Genomic DNA, 26,469 nt, shown 5'->3' with positions numbered 1-26,469 from the left:
CGCTAACCGCCATTCTATAGGAGCATGTTCCTCCTGTCTGTACGTCGCCAATAAAATGGCGACGTACAGACATTTAATATATGAACCGATTTTCCATTATTTAGCTTATGTATATAATGTACAGTGTTTGTTTTTTCTTTTGTCACCAACTGTGTGGGTAACGTGTTTCGTGTGCTGAGGAGCGATCATAAACGGCAGAGAACAGATTAGAGGTGAGGAAGGCAGTACTCTTGCCTGATGGCAGGGGGCGCTCATGATCCCCGACATTGTAACTCCACAACTGCAGAGTAAGAGACAGTAACAGCGAGCTGGAAATACAGTAAAGTCAAGTGCAGCGATATATTTATATTTTTCTCCTCGTACCACAGCAAACACTTAATAATAATCACAAAATAAACATTATGCCTAAAACCACTGTTACCACTGCAACAGACTGAATGTTCTGCTCTTTGTGTGGGAAATATTTCAGTGTTTTTTGTGGCGTTGTTGTCAGTTGCTAATGGCATTGCTATTGACTTTCTTTTTTATTTCTCTAACATTTTAGTTGGGGATAAGGTGCCTGCTGACATCCGAGTGACCTCGATAAAGTCCACTACTCTACGAGTGGACCAGTCCATCCTTACAGGTACCAGTCTTCTCTGACAAAACACTAATCACTGCCATATTCAAATCTCCAGTTTAATGTTGCGTGGTAATTTGTGTGAAGTGTTTACCTAATAATGTGGCACGGTAATGGTGCGTTCATGGGCTGCACGATATTAGAATAACGTGCTTTAATACTGAAGATTGCTATAACGATGTGACTCACAATAGATAAACAATTAAGTAAATCGTCTAGAAGCATTGTGCTGAAATTATTAGCATTATGTATACTGCCTCTGGTGATGATATATCGTTAAATATATATATTATGTATATTATGGTTATATATTGTGCATACCTAAAGACATCTATGTGGAAATCCATTACAAAATAGTAATGTGTTGTTGTTTTAAGGGGAGTCTGTGTCCGTCATCAAACACTCTGACCCGGTTCCTGACCCCAGAGCTGTGAACCAGGACAAAAAGAACATGCTGTTTTCTGTGAGTAAACTCTCTGTAGTTCCCTGCAGCATGCTTTTTTTTGTATAAAGAAACTTGATCTTCTTTTTTTTTTTTTTTACTAAATTTCTGAAACACTCAGGGATATTATGCATTTGTTATCTACTGCCTGTAATAGAAGTAAATTACTAGTTCTCTCCTGCTTGTTTCTCTGCTTTTCTCAGGGCACCAACATCGCTGCAGGCCGCGCCATCGGCATCGTCGTCGCTACAGGTGTCAACACCGAGATCGGTAAAATCCGCAACCAGATGGCATCCACGGAGCAGGAGAAGACGCCGCTGCAGCAGAAGCTGGACGAGTTCGGCCAGCAGCTCTCGAAGGTCATCTCCCTTATTTGTGTGGCCGTGTGGGTCATCAACATCGGCCACTTTGGAGACCCCGTCCACGGCGGTTCCTGGGTCCGGGGGGCAATCTATTACTTCAAGATCGCCGTTGCTTTGGCTGTGGCCGCCATCCCCGAGGGCCTGCCTGCCGTCATCACCACTTGTCTGGCCCTGGGCACGCGTCGCATGGCCAAGAAGAACGCGATCGTCCGCAGCCTGCCGTCGGTGGAAACCCTGGGCTGCACATCTGTCATCTGCTCTGACAAGACGGGGACCCTCACCACCAACCAGATGTCCGTCTGCAGAGTAAGTAGTCAGTGGAAAAGTTTACATAGATTCAACATTGGCATCCAGCTCATGTTAAAATGCATCATATGCTACATCCAGCTGGTGTGACAGAGTGTCGGCACATCCTTAAACTGCCTTAGATTCATGTATCTAGAATTAAATTAAATTAATGAAAAAAAATGGAAGTTGGACTTAAATGCGTTAATTGCAGTTCTTAAATGTTGTCCTTTCAGGAATATTTAACCTCGTACATGCTTGCTAGCTAGCTATATAGCTAGCAGGATTTGCCAGCCAGCTATTTTAGCTGGCTAAAATAGCTTATTTCTAGAAAATGTTTTCTAGGAATATAGCAATTCAGGCAATGCTTGATTGTAAGACGGCAGGATCTCCCAACCTTTCCCCATATTTACAGTTTTTTCCTTTGTAAATTTAATTCAAGGTGGCATCAAAAATGTCTTTAAAAGTCTTAAATCTGTCCAGCTTAAACATGCAGATACCTTGTACGAAAAAAAGAATTTGGAGCACAAGTTTGATATTTATTGTTTATAGTCTTCAAGCTAAAAAGGATCAAAATAATGTATGTTTACCCGAGATGGCAGAGCTTGGCAAGACCCGGTCACGGTTCTGGTTCGGTCCGTTCTGAGCTTAGTGTTGGCTTGCTTGTGTTTGGGTTTGTTTTCCAGTTTGTTCCAGCTTTTGATTTGAAGTGAAACATTTTGGAGGTAGACCTCCTTCCTCCCCTTTGTGTAAAACCGCTGGAGCTGACAGTGAAACAGACTCAAAGCATGATGGGTAAAAAGCCCTGCTTGGACTCCTCCAAACACACTTCACGTCACCTCTGTAAAATCTTGGAGGTATTTGGCCTGTCCATATGGAAAGCTGCACATTTCGGTTCGACCTGAAGGTGTTGATCTTGGAACAGGTACTTCGTTCTTGGTCAGCTCTCTCTCTCTCTCTCTCTTTCTCTCTCTCTTCCACTGAATGCTGGCACTTAAACCTGGTGGCTCCTGGTGGGTTGTTCTTGAACATCCTAACCAAATTGCTGTCAGCAGTTTTGGTCCGACGAGGGAAACATTGTTCTTGAGAAATGTGCATTAAGATGTTGGGAGCTGAACTTCTTTAGGGTTAGGTGGTCATTTTTAATCATACTTTTTCCATTCCTTCTGTCGTTTAATTTTGGTTTTTTACCCTCCTCTTTCTTAACGTTTTCCATTAAAGCTGGAAAATCCTTTTTTTTGTTGTTGTTATTCTAAGGTTTATCTTCACTTGCCAGGTTCTGCGATAGCTGCTGGTAGAGCTCAAGCAGCGCCCAGACAACGACAATGCCTCTGTATCGCCAAATCAGCTTCCACACAGGCCCGGTGAAAGTCTCTGAAATGTCACGTTGCCTGAGCAAACAGCGCTCCGGTCCGTGACCCGAACTTTTCACCAGGTTGAATAAACGGTGCATATATAACCACATTAGACTACAAACTCTGAAAGATCTTATCCACAAATATTCATAACTTGCTCATAGCCTCACCCTTTCCCTTTGTCTGCCTGTGTGTGTGGTACTCGCAGAATTACTTTACTCTAAGCGCAGGGTAAATGTCAGCTCTGCTGTTTATCTTGGCTCCTGTTAAGCGCCCTGCACACATCCCAGTCTCAGTTAACACCTTGTTCTTTCATCCCGTAGCTCATCCCTCATCTCGGTCGCATAGGAACCGGCGGCCAGCAAGAAGCACCAAAATTTAAGCACCATGATGTTTGGAGGAATAAATAAATAAATGGAGGAATCATTCGTATTTATTCAGTCAATTGTATGATGGAGTTTTATCATTAATTGAACTTTGGCACAAGAAACCATTTAAGCTAGTAGTTAATCGCAGCTTGTCTTGAGTCGAGTATTTGAATTGCCAGAGCTAACAAAATGTTCTCTGTGTAAAACAAAATCCTAGCATGTGTAATTGTTTTTAAACCTACTTTTTCCTTTTCTTCTATTGTTTAATTTTTTTTATCCTCCTCTACCAACCAACTCTAACGTCCCGTTTTACATTTAGATGTTAAGTTGGTGAATTTCCAGTTGAACAATATCAAAAAGCACACGAGACTCTGACCAGGCAGTGAAAATTTACATTCAGAAGTCTTTTTTTAAATTTTTTTTTATTGCCTGAACAGTTACATTTTTGGATATGAAATTTTTGTCTTGACACTATCAATATTTACTGGGTTTTTTCTCGATAAAAGAATAAAAGCACAGGTCTGTCATTTTAATTATAAATGCGGCTATAAAGTTTGCAAATATTATATGCATTTCAACAGGTGAATTGGTTCAACATTGCTTCTAGGTCTGGTGCGATTAATTGGATTAATCACGATGAACTTATTATTGAAGTAATTCTTGGCTAATTTAGTAACTGATTGTCAACTGGAGTATAAAAACTGAAAAAAGTTGATATGCTGAAAGAACCGCACAGTGAGAGCATCAATTAGCCATAAAGTGTACCAAAAATACATACATTTTGCATTTAAGTAAAAACTAAAACAAATCTTTGTCTGTAAATAGTTGCATAAATGTAAAAAAATAAATTAAATTCTGTAAAATTCTTCAAATATTTCATTCAGATCCGCCCTACACTGTATCGACAATTCGAGCACAAAGGGCCGAATTTCCTGCTGATTTTAGAAGTATTTTTTTTTAGCTTTAGATGCATCCTTTGCCATGATGAATCTTACACTAAATACATTTTTTACTAGTGCAATGTTTATGTTCTTATTTTAATCAGTTCTTCATTTGTATCTCTAAGATACTTCAAATATTGTATAAGCAAGGTTTAAGTGGTTAAATGAAAAACCTATCCGATTAATCGTCAGAATAATTGATTGCTAATATAAGTTGCAGCGTTTTTAAGTGTAATCGGGGGGGTTTGTACAGAGCACGTCTGCAGTGGCTGGCAGTCTGTTTTTCCCCTGAGACGATGTGGAGCGTCTGTGGGATAAATGCGTAGCAGCAGGGAGTTCCCTGCAGCAGCGGGAGCACGGGGGAGTGAACCTACCACAACCTTGAAAGCTTTCCAGTCCCAGAAAAAGACTGAAGACGGGCTGACACTAGTAAATATTGACTTTCTGCTTCTACCTTTACTCCCCCGGCTCGCTGCTCCCAGCCTGCAGAGAAGTGGGCACGCCTTTTCACAAAGTCAAATTATGCTTCCTCTTTCTAGTGCTTTTTAAATTTTTTTTTATTTTCTTCTCCGCATGCTGTTTCCTGATGATAGAGTTTTTTTGTGGTTACATAACTCCACCCCAGCCATGTTTACTATGTACTTCCTCTGGTTTTATGCTTTTTTTTCACTGCAGTAGTTTATCCATTGTCCTTCCTCCAGTTCCCAGCAGGACCAGACATCCCTCTGTTCCCCATGCTGGGGTCAGGGGGATTCCCTCATGTGCAGGGATTCCCCTCTGAATCCTGACACTGCATTTCCCATTTTCTTTTGACTCTTATACACACACACACACACACACACGTTACTGTAAGCAGGGTTACTCACAGTGCATCCCCATGTAACCTCTAAGGAAGTGAGCAGGGTGGAAAAAAGAAACAAACTTCTGGCGCTACTACTGAGTCACATGGATCACACTAAACCTCGTTTCCTTGGAGACGGTCTAGCGAGGGGAAAACAAAAAGAAAAATGATCACTCCTGTTTGACTCCTTTTTTTTCCGTCCCCAACGGTTTCATCTTTCAGATAACGGCGACCCATCTAGAGAATAACGCATTACATCTTGCTAAAAAAGTTACTCCATTAGTTTTGTCTTATTTCAGGTGTATTAAGATATTTGCACTAACGAGACACCCCCCCCCAAAAAAAAAGATCGGTAAGATTTTGTGTTTTTGCAGCAATCTGACATCAGTTAATCCACTGTGGATATCTAGAGCAGTGAGGCTCCATTCAGATGATACAATCCATTATTGGCATGCAAAGCATTTTCATCACAGCTGGAATTCAGTATTTAGCTGGAAATGCTTTCCAAACAGTGTGGAAGAGAAAAAATGCATTATTTTTCTGCAAACAGAGGAATAATCAAGTATTGAGTCTACAATATTCTGTGTAGTACATTGAATACTTCTCAGTAGATCAAATTTCTGTTTTTAAAAGGATTTCTTCTAGAAAACAGAGTCTTTGGTTTTCATCATCATCAGATGTTATGTTTGTTCAAATGCAGATCTGACGAAACCACAGCGGGTTAAAGAGTGCGATCCTAAGTTAATGTGGCGGCTACTTATAGCTGTGTTTTATCTTGTCTACTCCAGCCCACTTGATGTGGTGACTGCTGCAGAGAGCCAGTTTGGATGATTTCCTCTTTTAAAGGCTCATCTGTAGCATTAAGTTGTAGCTCCAGGGAGAAACTGCTGCCTTCCTGTCTGACAGTCTGTCATTAAAGTTATTGTCCTTCTAAACAGCTAAATATCAGACACCCACAAGTGTTTCCAACAAATCTACTAATTAATTATTATGACCAAAAAGTAACTTAGTAACTTCTTGGCAGTTGATTAGAGAAGTCACAGATATGTTTTCAATTCATGTTTGTTGATTTTTCACAATATTACTGATAATTGTTTTTTTAAAATGCCTTTCTTTCTTGTTTCCTCAAAGGAACTTTTTTCTTTTTTTCTAATCTCACCAGTTCACTGGAGTAGGTTTCAAGTACGAGTGTCTCACAAATTACTTTGAGAACCACAACTCCCATGATGCCTGTAGGCGTTTTTGACGTCCAAAAATAGTGAGGGGATAGTACAGTGCATGCAAAAAAAAAAAAAGCCATAACACAAGATGCAGTGACGGTATTGGTACAAACAAAGGAATTTGATCCTCGAGATTTTTATTTATCGTGTGAAAACTACTTCTTGATAATTTCCACTTTCTTTACTTTGCTTCTTTTATCATACAAAATGTGTTTTAAAGTTGGGGTGTGTGGCAGACTGATTTCAGGAAGTAGGAAATAAATGAAGAGGCTGAATATGCAGCCTGCAAAAAGCTAGCTGAATAATTTAGCAACACGTGAGTGGATAGTTAAGACAATAGATACAATTAAAATGTGATGCTAAATTCTGCACACTGGGAAAATTTTAATTCGATCAAAAATACAATCGGCATCAAGAATGTATGTGTATACTTAATGAATCAACAAATCGCTTTGTGCTATAGAAAAACCTAAACCAGCTGCGTTTTGCAGGAAACTACAAAAAGGAAGTAGAGAATCAAATAAGATCAAAATTGATATAAGAACCAAGCAAATAGTTTTTTTAAAATTTGCTCACATGTGTATCTCCAACATATCATTCTATATATATATATATATATATGTATATATATATATACACACAAACATTTATATTATATATTCGTTATTGTCAGTTTTCTGACTGTAACAACAAACTAGAATGCCTCTGTTTTGTTTCCTTGAAAGATCATTTTCCCTTCAGTCGTTGCGGATTCTTAGAACAGATCATCTGGTCTGCTGGACGTCTCTGAAGTGAATAAAAGGAAAAGCTTTAAAAATAACCAAAGATGATAAGTGGCTGTGCTTGAATAACTACATAGAGAAAACAAAAGTAAATCTTTGTCACACACAGATTTGTAGAGATTAACTCATCTGACTTTTTTTTAAAACACCTTGCAGCCACATAACAAGGGCAAAGCTCAGCTTTTTTCTGTCGACTCATCTCTTAACTGTTTCTCCTCTTGCAGATGTTCGTTACAGACAAGGTGGAGGATTCAAGCTGCACCTTGCACGAGTTCTCCATCACTGGTTCTACATATGCCCCCGAGGGACAAATGTGAGTTTTGCAGAATGCGATTGACCTGGGGGGAAAACAAAAACAAGCAAAAAAACAAACACCTCTCCTTTTTAGCTTAAAAAAACATTCCCTTAAGGCTCAACTCTACTGTACTTATATCTATAAGCTACGAAATAAGACGCTTCTGCTTTTTTGGGTTGTTTTTGATGTCGGCGAACATGTTTTTGTGGAGGTGTGCAGGTAGGTGGCCGTCCATTAGACAGGAGAACGATGTCAGCAGCTCATGTTGTTTGCTCGACTGCTTAGCGAGCGCGCCGCTCCGTGTGAACCTGACGCTTTCATAACGGCTCAGTGTGGGTTTCTGTGTGGGAGCTCTGCTAGCAACGGCTGCAGCCTCCACAGGGAAGGGATCCACGGTCGCCATGCAGTCATCAGTGATGCGTGACAGAGGCACACAATGTATGCTTACCGCTGAACGGCCGCAGTTTCCTCCTCTCGACGCTGCAGTGCTGACCAGCTGCCGGCTAAACCTACTTTGACGTATATGAAGTGTTTTCTCGCCATCTGACTGCTTCTTTTTCTCCCAGACTTAAAGGGAACAGACCCGTCCAGTGTGGGGACTATGACGGTCTGCTGGAGCTGGCCACCATCTGCTCCATGTGCAACGACTCCTCGCTGGACTACAACGAGGTCTTTTGCATTTACAGTTCGTTTGAGTTACAACTCAGAACCTTTTAATATTTTTTATGGTAAAACTTTAATGGTATTTATTGGGATGTACGGGGAAGGCCAACACAAAGTGGTGCAAAGTCTGAAGCTAAAGAAAAACTGTACATGGTTTTAATGAATGTTGTATCTAAATAAAGCTCAGGGTTCAGAATTCACCTAATTTAGAAATATTTATGCTGTAATTTGATCTAATTTTAAATCCAGCTGTTCTGTTTCTGGTCTCAAAGGTTTTTAGAGAACATTAGAGAAAAGTCAGGATCAAAAAGACCAAGGAAGTTGGCGGACAGGTCAGGCAGAAAGTTGTGGATAAGGGTTAGGTCATGAAACCATACACCAAGACATTACTTGGCACTGTCCATGGCTATCAAATAAAAATTTTAAAAGAACTGCAAACCCATCAAAACAAAGCTGCCTTACTGAGCACCGATCAGAGAGGTGGAGTGATGAAGTTTAGGACAGGAAAAACCTGGGAGTGGCTTCGAAAGATGTGACCTTTGGGGGTTAATTAACCTTCTAGTGACCATAAACATACAGCCAGAGCTACAATGCGTTAGTGTCTTTGCAGTTGTTGTTGTTTTTTTTTTTGGCTCATCAGGCTGACCTACTGATTTTGCTTTTGGCAAATACCAATACATTTTGTATTTTTACTTGAGAAATTGCTAAATATAATGACAAAGTTGCTAATTTTGCAACAGTGGGCTGACCGTTGTTAACCACACCTGCTCTCACCACAGAACCAAAGAGGACAGTGGGTGATTTTCAGACCTTTTCTAAGGTAGATAAGATCGTTTTTTGTTTTTTTTTTACATCCAATCATCACCCGATTGTTTTCCCAAACTTAAGGAAATCAGGTCCGACTTATTTGTCTGGTCAATTTATCTATACAGGAATATTTGTGTTACAGTGGCTCAAAGTCCAGACTAAATACACAGATGAGATCATCTGTGATTTCACTGTGAAATAGGAGCAAAAGTTTCAACCTGGTAGCGACGTACCCTAAACTCGCTGTCCATCATTTTCCTTCCACTTCACAATGCTGAAACAGTCGTTGGTTATTTTTGAAATAACAATGCACATAAAAGTTTTACGGTTTCTGAATTCTTCTCTGGATTTCTGTCTTCCACATCCAGTGTTGCGAGAGGGTAATTTTCTTATTTGGAAAACCCACGGCCACTTTCTTACACGAGCATTCTGTTCCTCCGAGCTAATTTTACTCTCGCGTATCGTCTTCTCCCTGGTTCGCATTGTTTTTCTCACCTCTTTGTCAACACCACGTTATCATGGTAACCACGCTGAGTGGGGAGGCCAGGGACAAAGCGGTTCTCATCTTGTTCTCATCCCCTCGAGATTTCAGTTTTCAGAAAAAGCCTCTTTGCCACCAGTTTGGCTCATTTCTGAAAGAGATGCTAAGATGAGTGTGCTAGCCCATGTGAGAAGGACAGAGGAGCAAGATGAGGAGGAGGAAGACGGGAATACTAGAGAGAAACGAGGAGTTTTATTGCCATCTATGGCCTCTCACACAGATAAATGATGTTTACCATTAGTGCCTCGTCTCAGCCGGCAAAGCCAAAACATTTTTCATGCTGGGCTCAAACTTTGTCGGCCATATTTAAAAGACAGATATGCTCAAAGGGTATTTGCTTTAGGTTCATCGTTGACTAAACGTTAAGGCCTTTGGTTGACATATAGCACGGTGTATGACTGTTTTCTGTGATTGTTGAAATTTAACGCAAGTCTGTCCTCTTGCAGAGTAAAGGGGTTTACGAGAAGGTGGGGGAGGCCACTGAGACGGCCCTCACCACGCTGGTGGAGAAGATGAACGTCTTTAAGACCGACCTGTCAGGACTCACCAAGGTGGAGCGCGCCGGCGCCTGCAACTCTGTAAGCCCGCTAAGATTTCTCTTTGTGGAAACTGCAGCGTCTCCACCGAGCTGTGTGCGCTTTCAGTCGTGCATGTTTCTGCATCTCATTCGACACTGGTGACCGTGGACTTTTTTTATTTTTGAGCATTGGGTTCAGGTTTAGATGTCGGGGTATACAGAGTTTGTAAAATGTTACCATTTCTAAACTGCTAAAAGTTTATCTAACCTTTTTTACATTTTAAAGTGGAGGCGTCCCAATCTAACCTCTTCACTTCTGATGCGATACCAATACTGACCCAATACAATATCATCTCAAATCATATATACTTCTATTATTTATTTCATTGTGTGGAATGTTAAAAAAGACTTGATCAAGTCAAATAGAGAGCAATAGTCAACAATAACTGGTATAAGTGCATTTATTATTAACCAGTGAGTTTGCATGTGGGATGCAAGTGATGTTTGAGAGAAATGTGGGCCGGACTAAATGCTGGAGGGAAGCGCTTCAATTCACGTGCTTATATTGAAGATTTTAGATGTGGGTCGATAGAATTCGGTACTTGTTATTGGCTGTTAACGGACCGATTTCTGATATCAATATCAGATGGAGGAAACCCTGGTTTAAAGACCTTTTTAACTTGATTATGTCAGTACAGAGTTTTCTCCATACGTGCTGAAGACAGAGTAATACAGTTTTCCCTCATAATTGGGCCTGTCACAATAAGCAAGAAATTAAGTCATCGCACAATAAATTAAAGCAAACTCAATCATTTTTTTTGCATGATTTATCATTTTTTTTTTTTTCTTCCTACCAAAAACTTTATGAGAAAAGTCTTCAGTCTGGTGCTTTGGTCTCACCTAGCCCTTTCTTTGGAAGGACAATTTTGTTTACAGAGACGTCATAATTAGTTCTATTTGTTGTTTCTGTTGTTTTGTTTATTTATTTCTGGATATTTTAAATGTCTTCTAGATTCAGTGTTAAATGTTTGTAGAGTTTAAAGTTTATTGACCTTTAACAATGTGTTCATTACCATTGCTGGAAAATCGTCTCTAAACGACAATATTATTGTTTATCGCAATAACAATTTGTATTGTAGCAAAATTTGTTACCCCGACAGGCCAACTCATAATGCCATCTACTGTAAAATGCACCAGTCCCTCCTGCAGCAAAACAACCCCAAAGCCTAATGCTGCCACTGCCGTACTTCACAGTGTTATGGTCTCTCTTTCCTCTCTACAATCTGCAGGGAGAACATGCTAAAACTCCTGATATTCTAGTGAGGCTGTCATGTTTCACTGCAAACCTTCCTCCGTTATGATAATAAACCAAGACTGTCGCATGTCACTTCTGGTTCCTTTTGCTTTATCGCTTCAGGCTGTTAGAGTGACAGTTATAAACAGGATGTTGATCTTGCTAACTGTCCAATCACAGCTGCCGAAGCCTTTTCCTTGCGCAGGTCTTGTTATTTCTCCTCAGTTTTCATTCTGACATCCACAGCAACACCAGTTTGTGAGGCTGTGATTAATCCGCTTGCCGTTCTAACGGCATCCATCCTTTCTATTGGTGCTCTCTTCCGCGTATTTATTTCAGATCAACTCCGGGTGGATAACTAAAGACTAAAGTCATCAGGTTGCTTTCTCCTCACACAAAGACTCGTTAATGAAGCACTTTGTTGTCATTTGACACATATTTGACTTCAGGGTGTGTCGGCGATCGTTTGCTTATGTCTTTGGACAAATTGCCCGTGAAAACATCTCCCAGCTGCTTTCGTTCTGTGGTAGTTTAAGTTTAAGTTCATCACGTGGGAATGGTCGAAGGGCCCTGCTGTGTAAATGATTAACAGACCGATGAGCCGGTGTTGGTGCGACGTCCCTCAACCCCCCCACTCCCCACAGTTTGGAGCTGCTTCGCTCCTGTGTCAATAGCAGCCATTAAAGGCCCAGATGTCGTCACTGTCGGGACCGCGGCGATCGGCGAACGTAAGAGCTCTAATGAGAAGAGTGAAGTCAGAACAAGTATTAGGGAGGCGTGTTTTTTATTTTTTTATTTTGTAATCTCCTAACAATAAGCGAAGTCTTAATAAAATTGCCTGAAATGGGATTTTTTTAGGCTGCAGAGCCAAGAAACGAAGAGGAGCTCAGAAAAGCATCCAGTTGTTGATGTGATGTAGCGGCAGGTTACAGGATCCAGTTCAAGTTCATCACCTGCAGTGATCTAGCTGGACGTCTGTTATATGCTGTTATATGCTCGGCCTCAGCAGGTCCATCGAAACAGGATCATAACTAGAAGGACCCCTACTGGTAGTACAAGGCATCACAATGCAGACTGAGGCAAAAGGTGCCTGGCAAAAGTGTTCATATTAGGGCTGAAACAATCGGTTATTGAAATAATTGTCAACTAATTTAGTCATTGATTGTTAACTGGAATAAGCTCATAGAAAGGGAAGGGCATACGCTGAAAAGAAGAACATACTCAGAGCAGAATTGAAGACTATACTAAATAAAAGAATATATATTTAGCATTTATAGAGAAATCCTTCTTTGTCTGTAAATAAGTTCCACCAAGAACTCCTCAAGTGGCGTAGTTTTAGCTTCACCTGGTTAACATTCTGTTAAAAAAAATTAAAAATCTCCTATTAAGCACCGCTTGCTTTTTAATTATTAATGGAAATCTCGTCAACAGATCAGCCTTACACTGTACTGATCTTCAGTCGAGCAGAAAACCACTGACCTTTTCACATGTCGATACAGAATGTTCCTTTTTTTTTTTTTTTACTCTGATTAATCGTAAGAATACTCGATTACTAAAATAATCATTGGTTGGAGCCCTAGTTCATATCGCTCAGATAGATTTTGGTCAGTAAAATGATTTGAGTTGAGTTTGCAATTGGTCAATCAGATAAAAAACCCAATAAAATACAGAACATATTAGTCTGCAGAGTAATTAACATTTAACTGCAGTGTTTCCACGTTTCCATCTGTCCTTTCTGATGATCCTCAGTCAGATTTGAGGACGGGCCGGTCGACTCTCACCTGTGAGTTCCCGTCGTTAAGCTGCCAGAAGCTCAGCCTCGGCTATCGAGCTGCTAACCTGACTGATCCTTACACCTACTCAGCTCAGCCTCTGCCTCTTTATTCTTCTTCTTCTTATGTTTTGTTTCACTTTCCTCCATCCTCTGCTGTCGCCGTCAGGTAATCAGGCAGCTGATGAAGAAGGAGTTCACTCTGGAGTTCTCCCGTGACCGCAAGTCCATGTCCGTCTACTGCACTCCTGTCAAAGCAGGAGCCCAGAGCAAGATGTTTGTTAAGGTATGGGAACATAAGCATAATGTGTGTATATGTCCTCGGATATAATTTAGACTCTAAAAGTTTTCTTCTGACTGTCACAGCAATTCTCCATACTGAGAACAAAAAATATTCTCAATTGGATAAAGTTTCTAATCCTGCTTAAAAATGTGTTTTCATACTGAGTATAAAAATTTATTTTGAACTTCCATGTTTTGTTTGTTTAAATTGTTGTTGACTTTATTTTTTCCCCCCATCACAGGGTGCTCCTGAAAGCGTGATGGAGAGGTGCAACTACCTGCGTGTGGGAACGACAAAGGTTGCCATGACGCCAGCCCTGCGCGAGCAGCTGATGTGTAAGATCAGGGAGTGGGGGTCGGGAAAGGACACCCTGCGCTGCCTCGCTCTGGCCACCCACGACACCCCGCCGCGCAAAGAGGACATGGACTTGGAGAACTCCAGCAAGTTCGCAGAATACGAGGTACGTGGAGGGGCTAAGTTAGCGGTTACATGTTGGTCAAACAGGCACATAATTCAATCTTCTAGAAATATTTTAAATCCTTTTCGTCCTATTAAAAATGCCTGCTTTTAAAAGTTGGAGATGACTTTAAATATAGGACACAGGCGAATGGCTACCTTGTTACCAAGCTGTTGCTAGTCAGCTGATTTTATGCTAGTTGTTTCTGCTGCTAACAGTTCCTCAGGATCGGCCAGCTGTGTGGTTCTGTAGAACTTGGTCGTCTCACTTGATTCCAGGTTTGGTTTAAGGACCGTAAAAATTTGGCACAAAACTCCAAGTTCCCTGAAAACTCTGAAATTGTCTGGAATGTAAAAACTGAAGTATGTTTCATGCCCAGATAAGTATAACAATGCTCAGTTTAATTAACATTTGACTGCAATATGGCAGATTGTTTATTGGTTTCCTTCTTTTCCAACCATTCATTTATGCTGTAATCATTCATCCATCTGGTTTCCCGTCCATACAGTGAAAGCCCTTTCAGCCTCTCCCCTCTCTCCTCTCCCTCCTTTCAGATGGGCCTGACGTTCGTCGGCTGCGTCGGCATGCTGGACCCGCCCAGGAAGGAGGTGATCGGCTCGGTGAAGCTCTGCAACGAGGCCGGCATCCGCGTCATCATGATCACGGGAGACAACAAAGGCACGGCCGTGGCCATCTGCAGACGCATCGGCATCTTCGGCGAGGAGGAGGACGTGAAGGGGAAGGCGTACACGGGCCGCGAGTTTGACGACCTGACGGCCGAGGAGCAGAGAGAGGCGGTGAAACGCGCCCGGTGCTTTGCCCGCGTCGAGCCAGCGCACAAGTCCAAAATAGTTGGATACCTGCAGTCGTTTGACGAGATCACAGCCATGGTGAGAAGTTAACGGGCCATAAGGCTTACAGATGAAATCTATGATTTTTTTCACGCAGTCTAATTTCCGATACTTTTTTTTGTTTGTTTTTCGCTTTCTTTACTTAAAAAGAAATTACAAATGACAGACGATATTTTCACATTTATTTCAGTCATTCCTTCTGTGAGTTGGAAGACAGGGTATCTTGGACTTTTTTAATTATGAGCATATAGTCATAATGATCGCTGAATAAAGATGCAACTTTACCAGAAAGAAGTCAAAAAACGACAAGAAAACGTTTGTCTTAATGAGGAAAAAAGTTCAGTTATTACAAATTTTCAACAAAAAAATATCGCTGAATTATTAACAGTTATTGCGACAAAGAGTAATGTTAATTTTTTCAGGCCATTTTCAAGCAATATTTTTAATAATGGTATAATAACGCAAGTTTGGCCTCTCAAAGACCAATAAACTTACACTTTCTAAAGAATACATCACATTGGAACATAAATAAAACACAACTAAGAAGAATAAACAAAACAGAAAAACCACTTGCAACAAAAACAATAAAAAATATGGATTATGATGTTTCTGTAAACAAAAATTGTCCATCAAAAAATTTTAATGATCACAACAGAAATTAATTTATCATACCACTAATTCCTTAATTGCGACGGGCTTGACGAAACGCATAACTTCCTCATTTAAATCTGTTATTTCTCATGATGTTCACTTTATTAAAGCATCACTTTATTCTGGTAGTATTACAACTCTGTTCTCATAATTAAAAGAAATAAAGATAAAATTGCAGCCTGGCACAAAAGTGTCCGCTGGCTGCGTAACGAACATCGAAACGGCGGAGGAGAAACGGCGGTCTCTCTGAGGCTGCTCCCTCAGACTGAGCCATCAATATCTGTCAGTCGCTCCGCCGCTCCCTATCTGACACGCGCCTCAGAAGAGACGCCGATCCTCAGGGAAGACGGCGAGGCAACAATATCACCACTTGGCTGTCAGATGTTGTCCAGTTCTCCCGTAAATCCAGAGCTGCTCTAAAGGCCCTGCCACCACTGACGGATCCGTCCCGTGTCTCTGAATAAACCCCGATGGAGTTTAATCGAGCCGGCGTTGTTAACTTCTTCTGTTTGAAAGCGAGATGTCTCCCCCGAGGCTTTAAAATATCTTGTTTGCAGTTCATCTTTAGATTATTTTTGTTTAGTTTCTACTGCAAATATTTTAGTACACTTGAGATAAGACCAAAGTAACCTTTCAGCCAGATAAATACTCTTGTTTTAAGTCAGTAATTCTTGAATACAGTTTCTAAAAAGTACCATTTTCACTGGCAGATATTTTTTTGTGTTTTAAGTGAAAAAAAAAATCTCAGCAAAATTAATTTTTTAAAGAAAATCTGTATTCAAGAATTATTGACTTAAAACAGTTGTATTTATTTTGCTGATAAGTTACTTTTAACTTGTCTTATATCAAGAAGGGATGCACCGATTGGCCAATATCGATATACAATATAAATACTGCTGTTATGTACATTAACTGATATTTACAGATATTGTAGATATTATATATATATATATATATATCATTTAACTGTCTATTAGTATTGTTCACATTTGTTTACATACACAATGTACATGAACACTTCACATTCAACATAACATAACATTAAACTTTCGCTTGGGAGCTATTCCTCTATTTCACGTTTGTCCCATCTAGTTTGTCTAGTACTTTATTTTTGGTCGCTGTCTTTTGTCTTGAATGTTGTCCATTTCATCCACTTTTCTTCCATTTGTGTTTGCTGAAGTCTTAGATATTATATATACTCTACCACCCTTTCAACACCTTGAAAAAAAAAAATCACACAACTGCTTTTCTGCTCCAGTTAAACTCCCCACAATCCTTTGCTGCAGCACTGCCACTGTCACATGACTAAACAAATGTCACATGACCGACCTACTTCCCTGCTCCTCCAGGAACAAATGGCAACAACGTGGAAATAAATATCAGTTGTTATCGACCCAATTTTATTTATTGGACAAACGCATTAAAAAAATTACTAACTTTGGCCGATACCAACGTTGGTGCCGATATATTATGCATCTCTACTTTCTAATTCAAATATTTTAATACACTTGACATTAGGAGAAAACTTCTTTGCAAGAGTTTGTGTTTTGCAGCAAAAAAATAATAATTTTCCCCCAATTTAAAGCTTTAATTAAATTAGTGTCTCGTGTTATGTAACAAATTGTGTTTCTCTCAGACGGGAGACGGCGTGAACGACGCCCCGGCCTTGAAGAAGGCAGAGATCGGCATCGCCATGGGCTCCGGCACGGCAGTGGCCAAGTCTGCGTCCGAGATGGTGCTGTCCGACGATAACTTCTCCACCATCGTGGCTGCAGTGGAGGAAGGCCGGGCCATCTACAACAACATGAAGCAGTTCATCAGATACCTCATCTCCTCCAACGTGGGAGAAGTCGTGTGGTGAGGCCGAAACCTGGAAAACTCCACATAAGGCGCGGCGCCGAATCCATTTCACTCAATTTTTGGTTGTTGAAGAGTGAATTTTCGGAAAATCTGGATTTGTTCTTCCAGCAATAGTGTCCAGAGAGGGACGCCATTTGTTTTTAAGCCACACCAGCCGGCTTTACCTCCACATGAAGCCGTCTCCGTCTCCCTGTCCTCGCCTGACCCACTTTGTCTCCGCAGCATCTTCCTGACAGCCATCCTGGGTCTCCCCGAAGCGCTGATCCCTGTCCAGCTGCTGTGGGTGAATCTGGTGACCGACGGGCTTCCTGCCACCGCCCTGGGCTTCAACCCCCCAGACCTGGACATCATGGACAAACCGCCCCGTAACCCAAAGGAGCCGCTCATCTCCGGCTGGCTCTTCTTCAGATACCTCGCCATTGGAGGTAACGTTGCGTCTGAGGCGATGAGAAACGGATTCATACGGCTCATTTTGTTGCACTTGTTTTATTTTTCGCTTTGATTTAATATTTTCCTTTAGGATATGTGGGACTTGGAACAGTGAGCGCAGCCACATGGTGGTACCTGTTTGATGAAGAGGGCCCACAGGTGTCTTTCTACCAGCTGGTGAGCTCAGCCTGTTTTTACAGCTTTTACAGCTTTTACATGTTTTTGCATTGAACCTTTCTTTTATTCTCCCTTCGCACACAGCGACACTTCATGCAGTGCACAGAGGACAACCCGATGTTCAAGGACATCGACTGCGAGGTGTTTGAATCCCGCTACCCCACCACCATGGCGCTGTCGGTGCTGGTCACTATCGAAATGTTCAACGCCCTCAACAGGTCAGCAGCTGTCTGATGTAGAGGCCGAGCAGACGGGCGCTGAATGTCAGGGCTGTCAGATTGTTATTAAAGGGATCAGACACTGTTATCCAGTGACACAACAAGCCCTTTGAAGGAGGGATTCGATAACAGCTGACGGCTCCTTACTGTCTCTCCTTATAAAAACTGTTTTTTACTTAACTTAAGGAAGTAGGATAGATGGATTTTTGGAGGTAGGACTGTGCATTTGATCAGATTTGTGTTACAAATTTGATACCATCCAACAGACCATCTGACTATTAGATGTTATGACAAATGTGATTTTTACACCTTAAGTGTTGGGGGATGGGGGGGAATGAAAATAAAATAAAAAGTGGAACAGATGTAGTCTAATTTCAAATTCAACAATGCCTAATAATCAGGTCAGCATGAACTGAAATAATTGGGGATGCACCGATTTGAACATTTGGGCCAACATCTATAACCATGAAATCTTAAAAAGTCTTTAAAATCCTTAAATTTATGTATCTATCATTGCGGCCTTAAAATGTCTTAAATTTGTTTAAGAAAGTTAATTTGAATATTTCAATATATATATATATATATATATATAGAGAGAGAGAGAGAGCCTTTTAATTTTAATTATATATTTTTATTAATGTGTAGTTACTGAGCTGTAACTTTTTTTTCCAGTTTCAAAGCTTCAGTTTGCAGTTGTGACTATTTATGATACTTGATTTGCTTATTATATAAATTTTATTTTCCTCTTTTGTTTCTTGTACTATTGCTGTGAAATGGAAGCAGGCCCACGAGTCTTTCTTTAGTGTGAAATATTTCAGGCACACTATAAAATCTTACATTTTATAATGATGTATGATATATATCTTTAAAATAAATAAAACATTTGATTTTCTTTTGAACATTTTCAGATGCGCATAGATAAATTTAAAACTACTATGAACAAAATTTAAATTTTGTTCATAGTAGTGAAACCCTGATTAATATTGCTATTGTAGCCAATAAATGATATTTGCCCATTAGTCACAGTGAACCAAACAAATGCCACCTGGCTAGCCCACTCTTCCTCATGAATCACACACACAAGCAGCAACAATTTGAAATAATTACTGGTATTAAACCATTGAATTATGTGCCTAACGGTTAGCTTCAAGTTAGCTGTTTTGTGGTAAACAAAGAAATGACTGTAGAGCCTCTCCTCGTAGTTTTGCGTGTTACTTCTTATAACGACGCTAATTTTTTTTCTGTCTTGGCAGTTTGTCTGAGAACCAGTCCCTGCTCAGGATGCCTCCCTGGGTCAATATTTGGCTGCTGGGAGCCATCATCCTGTCTCTGTCCCTCCACTTCCTGATCCTGTACGTCGAGCCTCTGCCGGTGAGTACTCAGGACGCCTGCTCAGGTCTGGTTACTGACTCCGCTTGTTGTGATGCGTTTATTGAGTAAAGTGGGAAGAGGAGGAAGGGGACGCGGGAAACTCTGGAATTTAATTTCATGAGCCAATGACTGATTGGAGCAGATCATAGGGAAGTCATTAGTACATTTCTGAAAAGTGTGTTTCACTGTTGATCCTTATGTTAATCTATCTTTTAAAAAAAACATCTGGGACAGACCATTCCATGTTTTAATTTCTCATCTTTTTCAAATGGATAGCTTAAATTTTTCCTGCTTAGATTAATTTGCAGGCCATCTAGTGCAGGAACAATTTGTTACTAAATGTTTTTTTAAAAGGTTTTGTTGGCTCTAGTGGCCTTTGTTATGCATTTACCTTAAAAAAAAAAAGGAATAGAAAGTTCTTATCGTCACTTTTATCGTTATCCAAAAAATATTGTGATAAAACTTTTAAGTCTACATTGTTCAGCCGCAGGTTTCATTTTAAATATTTGTGAATGGGTTTTCTTTGCCCCTCAGCTGATCTTCCAGGTGACCCCTTTGCGCTGGTCCCAGTGGATCATGGTCCTAAAGATTTCCCTTCCTGTCATCCTCCTGGATGAAGCACTGAAATATATGTCCAGGAACCATTTAGAAGGTAAGCTGGGGTCCAAGTGTAGAAAAACCCACTTCATGAATTTCAGTTTTTATTAAACTGGTTCTGTTTTGTTCCTTTTTTCTCTAATGTTCAGCAGCTTTGTCCACATTTCTGATCCTTTTTTCCTGCTTCTTTTTTCCCCTGCTTTCTGTATCAGCATAAATTTTTATCTCACCTTCTGTGAAAAGGTACCGCAGCTTTATTTCCTCCTTCCTCTCTTTCTTCTCTGCTTTAGAACCGCACTAACATAAACAGCCTATTTCATTCTCTAAACCATGTTTTCTTTCTTTTTTGATTTTTCCCCGGCAGATGACGAGGAGAAGAAATATCGCCGGAGATGGCAGGAGAACTAAGGCCTCTCCCTTGTCGCATTCACATAGTTAGACACACACACACACACACAGCTACACTCTTCCTTTTTATGAGCTAGGAACCTTTTCTGTCCCCGGCCCTCGTTCCCGTCCCCCCCTGCTTGTCCAAACACGTTGCCGCTGGAAAAAAAAAAACGACCTGAGAGAAACGGAGAGAGGGTTTATGTTCCGGATCGGTACGAGTGTTTGGGGGCTTGTGTGGGTGTCCGAGTATGTGTTTGCAGATGCACGACTTTTCTTTTTGAGCTGCGAGGATGAGAAACGACTGCAGAAAAAAAAACAAGAAGAGAAAGACGATAAAACGGCCTTGGACTTCTTAACGCCATTTCTGCTCATTTGCTCTTTTTCACTGTACAGTGCAGAAATGATCTTGAGGGAGGGAAAGGGGTTTGTGTGGAGGGGGGAGGGTGAGCGAGAAAAGACGAGGAGAGGCGGGACCTGGAGGCTGAGTGTGCGTGGGACAGCCACCGCGTTCAAGTCCCGCAGCCCGCCGCTGCCACCACCCACACAGCTGCAGGAGCACGGTCTCATCAGAATAACTCCCAGTTCGTCTTCTCCGTTTGTGTGCACGCTTCAAGCAAACTCTTGCTAGGGTTCCCCTTGTCTGCAACCTCTCTCTCTCTCTCTCTCTCTCTCTCTCTCTCTCTCTCTCTCTCTGTCTCTCTCTCTCTCTCATGCTCTGTTTGAGGAGGCAGCTTTGAGCCTCAGGTTGGGGTCCATTTTTGGGTGGGTGGGGTTGGGGTCAAAGGTGTGAATAGCTTTATGCTGCTTCTATCAGCTCTTGACTCGAGGAGCTGAGGTCAGCCGACGCGCCGGGCAAAACGGAACGATCCCCAGCGAAGCTAAATTAAAAAAATACAAATCCTAGCCTTAAATCTGCCTCATTAAAATAATCCACACACCGTCCGTCTGTCTGTAAATGTTTTCAGCAGCACAGCTGCCAAACTGACTCTTCTACATTAAAAACAGGAAGAAATAGAGCATCAGGTGAGCGGAGGAGCTAAGTGTGTTAGCCTTTGATATCGATTAGCTTTAGCATAGCTGAAGATGCACTAATCAGACTTTTGTGCCAGATGTTTGATGTCTGGGATTGTTTGTAAAGCTTTACCTACCAAAACCAAAATTTCCCAGTTCCAATTTCTGTTCAAGAAAACGATATATGGTGTTTAGTTCTAGCTAGCTTTATTCTAGTTTATATTAGAAATGGCGGTGACATTGTTGACTACATATGTTTTAAAACAAAGACAAACTCCTTACAAAGCTGACATTTTCCATATTTTGTTGGCAGCTATCATAGCTAGCTTGTGTCTGTTATAGACAAGCTGAACCCTTTCGTATCTTCCATGACGGCTACAAGTGGAAAGCAAAGAAAATATAAAAACAAAAAAAACTTCAGCGTGTTCTGCTCAGGATTCTTGTTTTCTGCTGAAAGTCTTGCTCTCAAGTCGACATTTTTGAATTTCCTCCAAGACCGGTACATGATCACAACAGTCATGCACCAGTGGGATGGGAATTGGGAAATTTCAGTCACCAGACAATTTTCTCCTCAGTTCATCTGTAGTTTAAGTGAACACAAAACTCTGCAGACGATCATAAGTTGTAAAAATAAGATCTCACCAAAGAGATAAAACTTTAACGTTTTGCTGTAAGCTTTCTCCTCTGTAGCTTTATTGAGAGAAATTAGTCTTATGTGAAAAAAAAATCTAAATATTCCCCATTTTTTACAAGTTAAACTGATTGAATGTCTCCATTTTGCACTATGTGAAGCGTCCGTGTCTTATAAAGCCCACTGCACATCCAACATAATGATGTGGCCCTGATGAATGTGTCGCCATGGAGCTTTTCCCCCCTCCTCAGTGTGAGCGAATGAACGTCCGTTCGCCCCGCGTTCTGCTTCCTCAGCTCCGCTCGCTCTCTCAGCGCTTTTGCGGTTTACTCACAAATTGTTCTTTTGTTTTGTTTTGGGTTTTTTTTTTAAATAAAAAGACTAGACAATGTATTTGACTGAATGAACCCACATGGAATGGTGGTGGGGGGTTGAATGTGTGTTTTTAAGTCTTGCTTTTGCAGGAGTTTGTTTTGGGGAGGGGGCAGAGGGTCTTTGTGCTCTGTGGGTGGGGCTGTTTCTCAGGGGAGCGGCTTGTTTCCTTAAGGTAGCGAACGCACATTTGAAAACTAGAACGTCAGTCGGGTGCTGGTTGAATACCGATCCACACGGCGCCGGGTCCCCAGTTTTGATCACACTGCAACGTCACTGAACCTAACCCAAGTAGTTTTGGTCGAGTTTCTCCTGTAAATATCTGTGTGCTTTTAAATAAGACAAAACTAACTTGCAAGTAAATTTTCAACATGATATAGAAATTTGTTTTAAGTCATTAATTAATATTGATGAAAAAGTGTTGGCTGTAAGTGAAATAATCTGCCACTGGCAGGTTAATTCACTTATAGCTAGTACTTTTTCAATAAGGCAATATTGACTTGTAATGAGTTCTTATTTCATGTTTAAAATTTACTTGTAAGTTAGTTTTGTCTTATTTCAAGTGTACTAAGATATTTGTACCACAAACTAGATCAAAAATACTTCTGTTTCTGTAAAAAATAAATTAACAAGATGCTCTCTTCTTGGTCACGACTTGAACATTTTTGGTAAATTCGACATTGCAAAGCTCCCTAATGGGATCATCAGCCTGATGAAATCTTTCTTGTGTAACTAAGCTGACCCGGTTGGACTCGGCGGAGTGTGTGGATCCTTTTCTTTTTCTTTTTGTTGTTTCTTCCGGTCCTGAATGTCTCTTCTTACCAGTGGGACGTTTCGAACTGGAGGGAATCCCCATCCTGAGACACCAGTCTGCTGTTCCTCACTGTTTTGCCGCTTGAGAATGTTCTTTAGTTTTTGTATTTTTTTTATCAACTCCAGGATGTTCCCAGCTTGTCGCGTTCTTCTGGGATCACTTAAAAACCTAAGGGGATCGGTTTTATGCAGAAGACAGCCAAGCGAACTGAGTTAATAATGATGCAGCATTAAAAGGGTAAACCAATTCTTTAATTTCTTAGTAAAAGCCACCTTGGTTTACCCCTAGAATGATGCGCCCTCTGTCCTTACCAGCGGACCACCCCACACCCACCCAGATCCCCAGGTCTCCACACTGCAAAAACTCAAAATTTTACAATCTTTTTCTTTTTTTTTTTTTGTTTATTTCTAGCGCAAATATCTTAGTACACTTGAAATAAGACAAAACTAACTCACAAGTAACTTTTCAGCAAAACATAGGAGCTTGTTTTATTTCAATAAATCCTTAAAATACTAGTTCCACTGGCAGATTATTTCACATGTAACTTGGGGGCGGGGGGACGACCTCTTGTCATAAGTGAAATAATCTGCCACTAAAACTAATACCTTTTTAAATTTATGTTCAAGAGTTATTGACTTAAAACGAGCTACTATGTTTTGCTGAATAGTTACTTTTAAGTTGTTATTTCAAATGCACTTTCCGACGCTCTAGAAATCAACCCAAAAATTCCTGGTAAGATTTAGAGTTTTTGCAGTGCAGGTCTCTCTGACATGCTGGCACTATGGGTCTGTATAGCCTTGATATTTACTACTGAGTCCTCCATTCTGTATAGGTGAGAAGAATACGATCGCATGGAACCTTGTTACTGTAATAATAACCTATACAGTATGTAATATTTAATTTTTTTGTTCTTACGTCATACGTTCCACAGACAGACTTGCAAGGAAAAGTTTTTTTGCTTTGTTTTTTTTAACGTCTCCGTTGAGCACATGGTTAAGGATCTGTATTTTTTTTTTTTTTTTTTTTCATGTGTGCGTACAATACAATGTCATTTCCTCACTGTTTTTGTTTCGTTTTTACAGGTACTGTCTCCCCCTCACCCTTTTTTTTTCTCTTTACTGTAGAGAGAGAGAAAAAAAAGCAAAAATATAAAATTAAGATAGAGAAGAATAGTGCTTATGTTTGTTAGTGGCAATAACGTGAATCATTTCAGCGAGGGCTATCTGGTGTGGGAACGCTCAACAAGCTGCTGACGAGCCGTGTCTGGTTTACACCGAGCGCCGAGCAGCGATGAAGTCCTGATGTTTTATGACTGTACATTGTTGGTGAGGAACTGGGCTCTGGAGAACCGCCGCACTCTTTCTCCGTAACTCGTTGTACGGCACTTCCGCTTTAAGTCCCGACTTCGGTCTGAAAACCGGAAAGGCGTCAAGAACAATCCGGCTGTGTACAATTTTTCCGATTGGACGGGCGAGGCGTCTCCAGAGCCTGAGTTTCACCTCTGAGAAATAAAAGGAGAAAAAAAAAAGGATTCTCTGTGTTGCCTTGTTAATATTAATTGTGGACACATAATTTTATAAACAGAGATGTGGAAATAAAGATTATTTATCTTGTTATTTATTCAGAGGTCGTGTTCTTTGTCACACATCTATATATATATATATATATATATATATATATATATATATATATATATATATATATATATATGAGATTTTGAGGTGATTAATCACAATTAATCAATTGTTGAAGTAATTGTCAACTATTTAGTAATCGATTAATCGAATACACAGACTCCAAAAATAGACCATTTGCTGAGAGAATAATACTCGCTTAAAGTAATCAAGAAAAAAATTGTACATTTTGCATTTAAGATTAAAAAAAGGTTGCCTGTAAATGTTACCCAGACATCCTCAGGTGGCCTATAGTTTGAGGTTTGCTCGGTTCAAATTCTGTAAATATAATCTAAATCTCAAATTAAGCCCCTTTTGCTGTCCGATTATTAATCAGGTAATCAAAACAAAATACGTACATAAAATAGCGTATTACACTTTTTTTTTTATCAATGTTACAATCAGTTCCACTTAACTTTATGAAAGAGTAACGAGGTTTTTAATACTACATTGGTCTGTCACTTAAAATCTGAATAAGATACATTCAGTGAAATATAGATTTGTTTGTAATGTGACAGCGTATTATTCACGGGTCATGAATATTAAAAGGCACTGCAATAAACTGACAGTATTATTTTAAAGATGCAATACCTTGCATCGGTTTTCTACAACATCAAATTCCCTTTTGGGTTAATAAAGTAGTTTTGAATGAAAATAAGGCTCATATTTAATAACGGAAGGAACAAATGTGAGCCAGTTTTCCTCTCCTGATTCCAGTGCTGTGATTAAAGTCTTTGCTCAAAGTAATTTCCCCTTCACATCTGTTGGAAACACGGCTAACAGATGTCTCTTCCCGTCTGGAATATGATTGTCAACACATCGTTACGGCAGAACCTGGGCGTCAAACTACCAACCCCTGACAGCTGAACAATCCGCTTTTCCCTTGAGTTCATGATGCTGCCTCGGTGATCTAAACAAATTAACATTTAGCATAACTAATCGGTTTAAAACGTTTGTATTTATAGTTTAGCTCTGAAGGCGGGTGAAGTTATTCATGCTGATGAACACACTCGCCCCGGAGCCGAGCAAAAAAACACGCAAAAAAAATAAAATAAAATAAAATAAATCAAACAAAAAAACCCAACTGAAACTCAATACCGGTGTTCCTCCAGCAGAGGGAGATGTTTACCCGCAGTCCATCCTTCTGTGATGCCACACAGTGATTGCTGCTGTCAGTATGTTTATTATGAGCTGATTATAGTCCCAAAAATGAAAAAAAAAAGTGCTGATTAAGCCGCAGCTGTGTCCTGCAGTAACAATATAACCAGCAGGGGGCAGCTGAGCCATTTCTTGTCACTTCAGGTTAATTGACATCTTAATAAAATCCAGTCACATGCTCACACAGTTGTCTGACTACCAATTACCACATGGCTGATGCTGTGTCAGGATCCCACATGAGAGAATGACACGCTGTCACATCCTCCCAGAGGAGAGAGGCTTCACAGAAAGCAGCAGGGGCCCCTGGGGGCCCACAGACGGAGTAGAAGTTCTCTGTGGTGTTTGGCTGTTATTTCCACACCGAACCTCTCAGGGACGCTGGATTTGGGACGCCAACGGGGGACGCCGTCCCAGCAAAATATA

The 26,469-nt window shown here is 40.5% G+C and overlaps 1 protein-coding gene across 2 annotated transcripts in view; it reads left to right on the top strand.

Moving 5' to 3' along the window:
- atp2a3 (ATPase sarcoplasmic/endoplasmic reticulum Ca2+ transporting 3) overlaps positions 1-24,835 on the top strand; it is a 55,520-nt gene extending 30,685 nt beyond the window's left edge. The window contains exons 6-22 of one of the 2 annotated variants that reach the window (XM_044141439.1): positions 545-625; positions 997-1,082; positions 1,265-1,729; positions 7,440-7,528; positions 8,077-8,179; positions 9,968-10,099; positions 13,273-13,389; positions 13,628-13,846; positions 14,398-14,733; positions 16,982-17,202; positions 17,428-17,630; positions 17,726-17,811; positions 17,896-18,029; positions 19,283-19,400; positions 19,935-20,052; positions 20,210-20,240; positions 20,362-24,835. In XM_044141439.1, coding sequence (XP_043997374.1) covers positions 545-625; positions 997-1,082; positions 1,265-1,729; positions 7,440-7,528; positions 8,077-8,179; positions 9,968-10,099; positions 13,273-13,389; positions 13,628-13,846; positions 14,398-14,733; positions 16,982-17,202; positions 17,428-17,630; positions 17,726-17,811; positions 17,896-18,029; positions 19,283-19,400; positions 19,935-20,052; positions 20,210-20,214 — 2,513 coding nt within the window. In that variant the 3' untranslated portion in view covers positions 20,215-20,240; positions 20,362-24,835. The remainder of the gene's footprint in view (positions 1-544; positions 626-996; positions 1,083-1,264; positions 1,730-7,439; positions 7,529-8,076; positions 8,180-9,967; positions 10,100-13,272; positions 13,390-13,627; positions 13,847-14,397; positions 14,734-16,981; positions 17,203-17,427; positions 17,631-17,725; positions 17,812-17,895; positions 18,030-19,282; positions 19,401-19,934; positions 20,053-20,209; positions 20,241-20,361) is intronic. The other variant, XM_044141437.1, reaches the window with a different exon arrangement.
- Positions 24,836-26,469: the final 1,634 nt, after the last annotated feature.

The sequence above is a fragment of the Gambusia affinis genome, linkage group LG15 (assembly GCF_019740435.1).
Source record: "Gambusia affinis linkage group LG15, SWU_Gaff_1.0, whole genome shotgun sequence".
NCBI lineage: Eukaryota > Metazoa > Chordata > Actinopteri > Cyprinodontiformes > Poeciliidae > Gambusia > Gambusia affinis.
The sequence above is the reverse complement of the archived record's forward strand: the minus strand, read 5'-3'. Positions and strand labels throughout refer to the sequence as shown.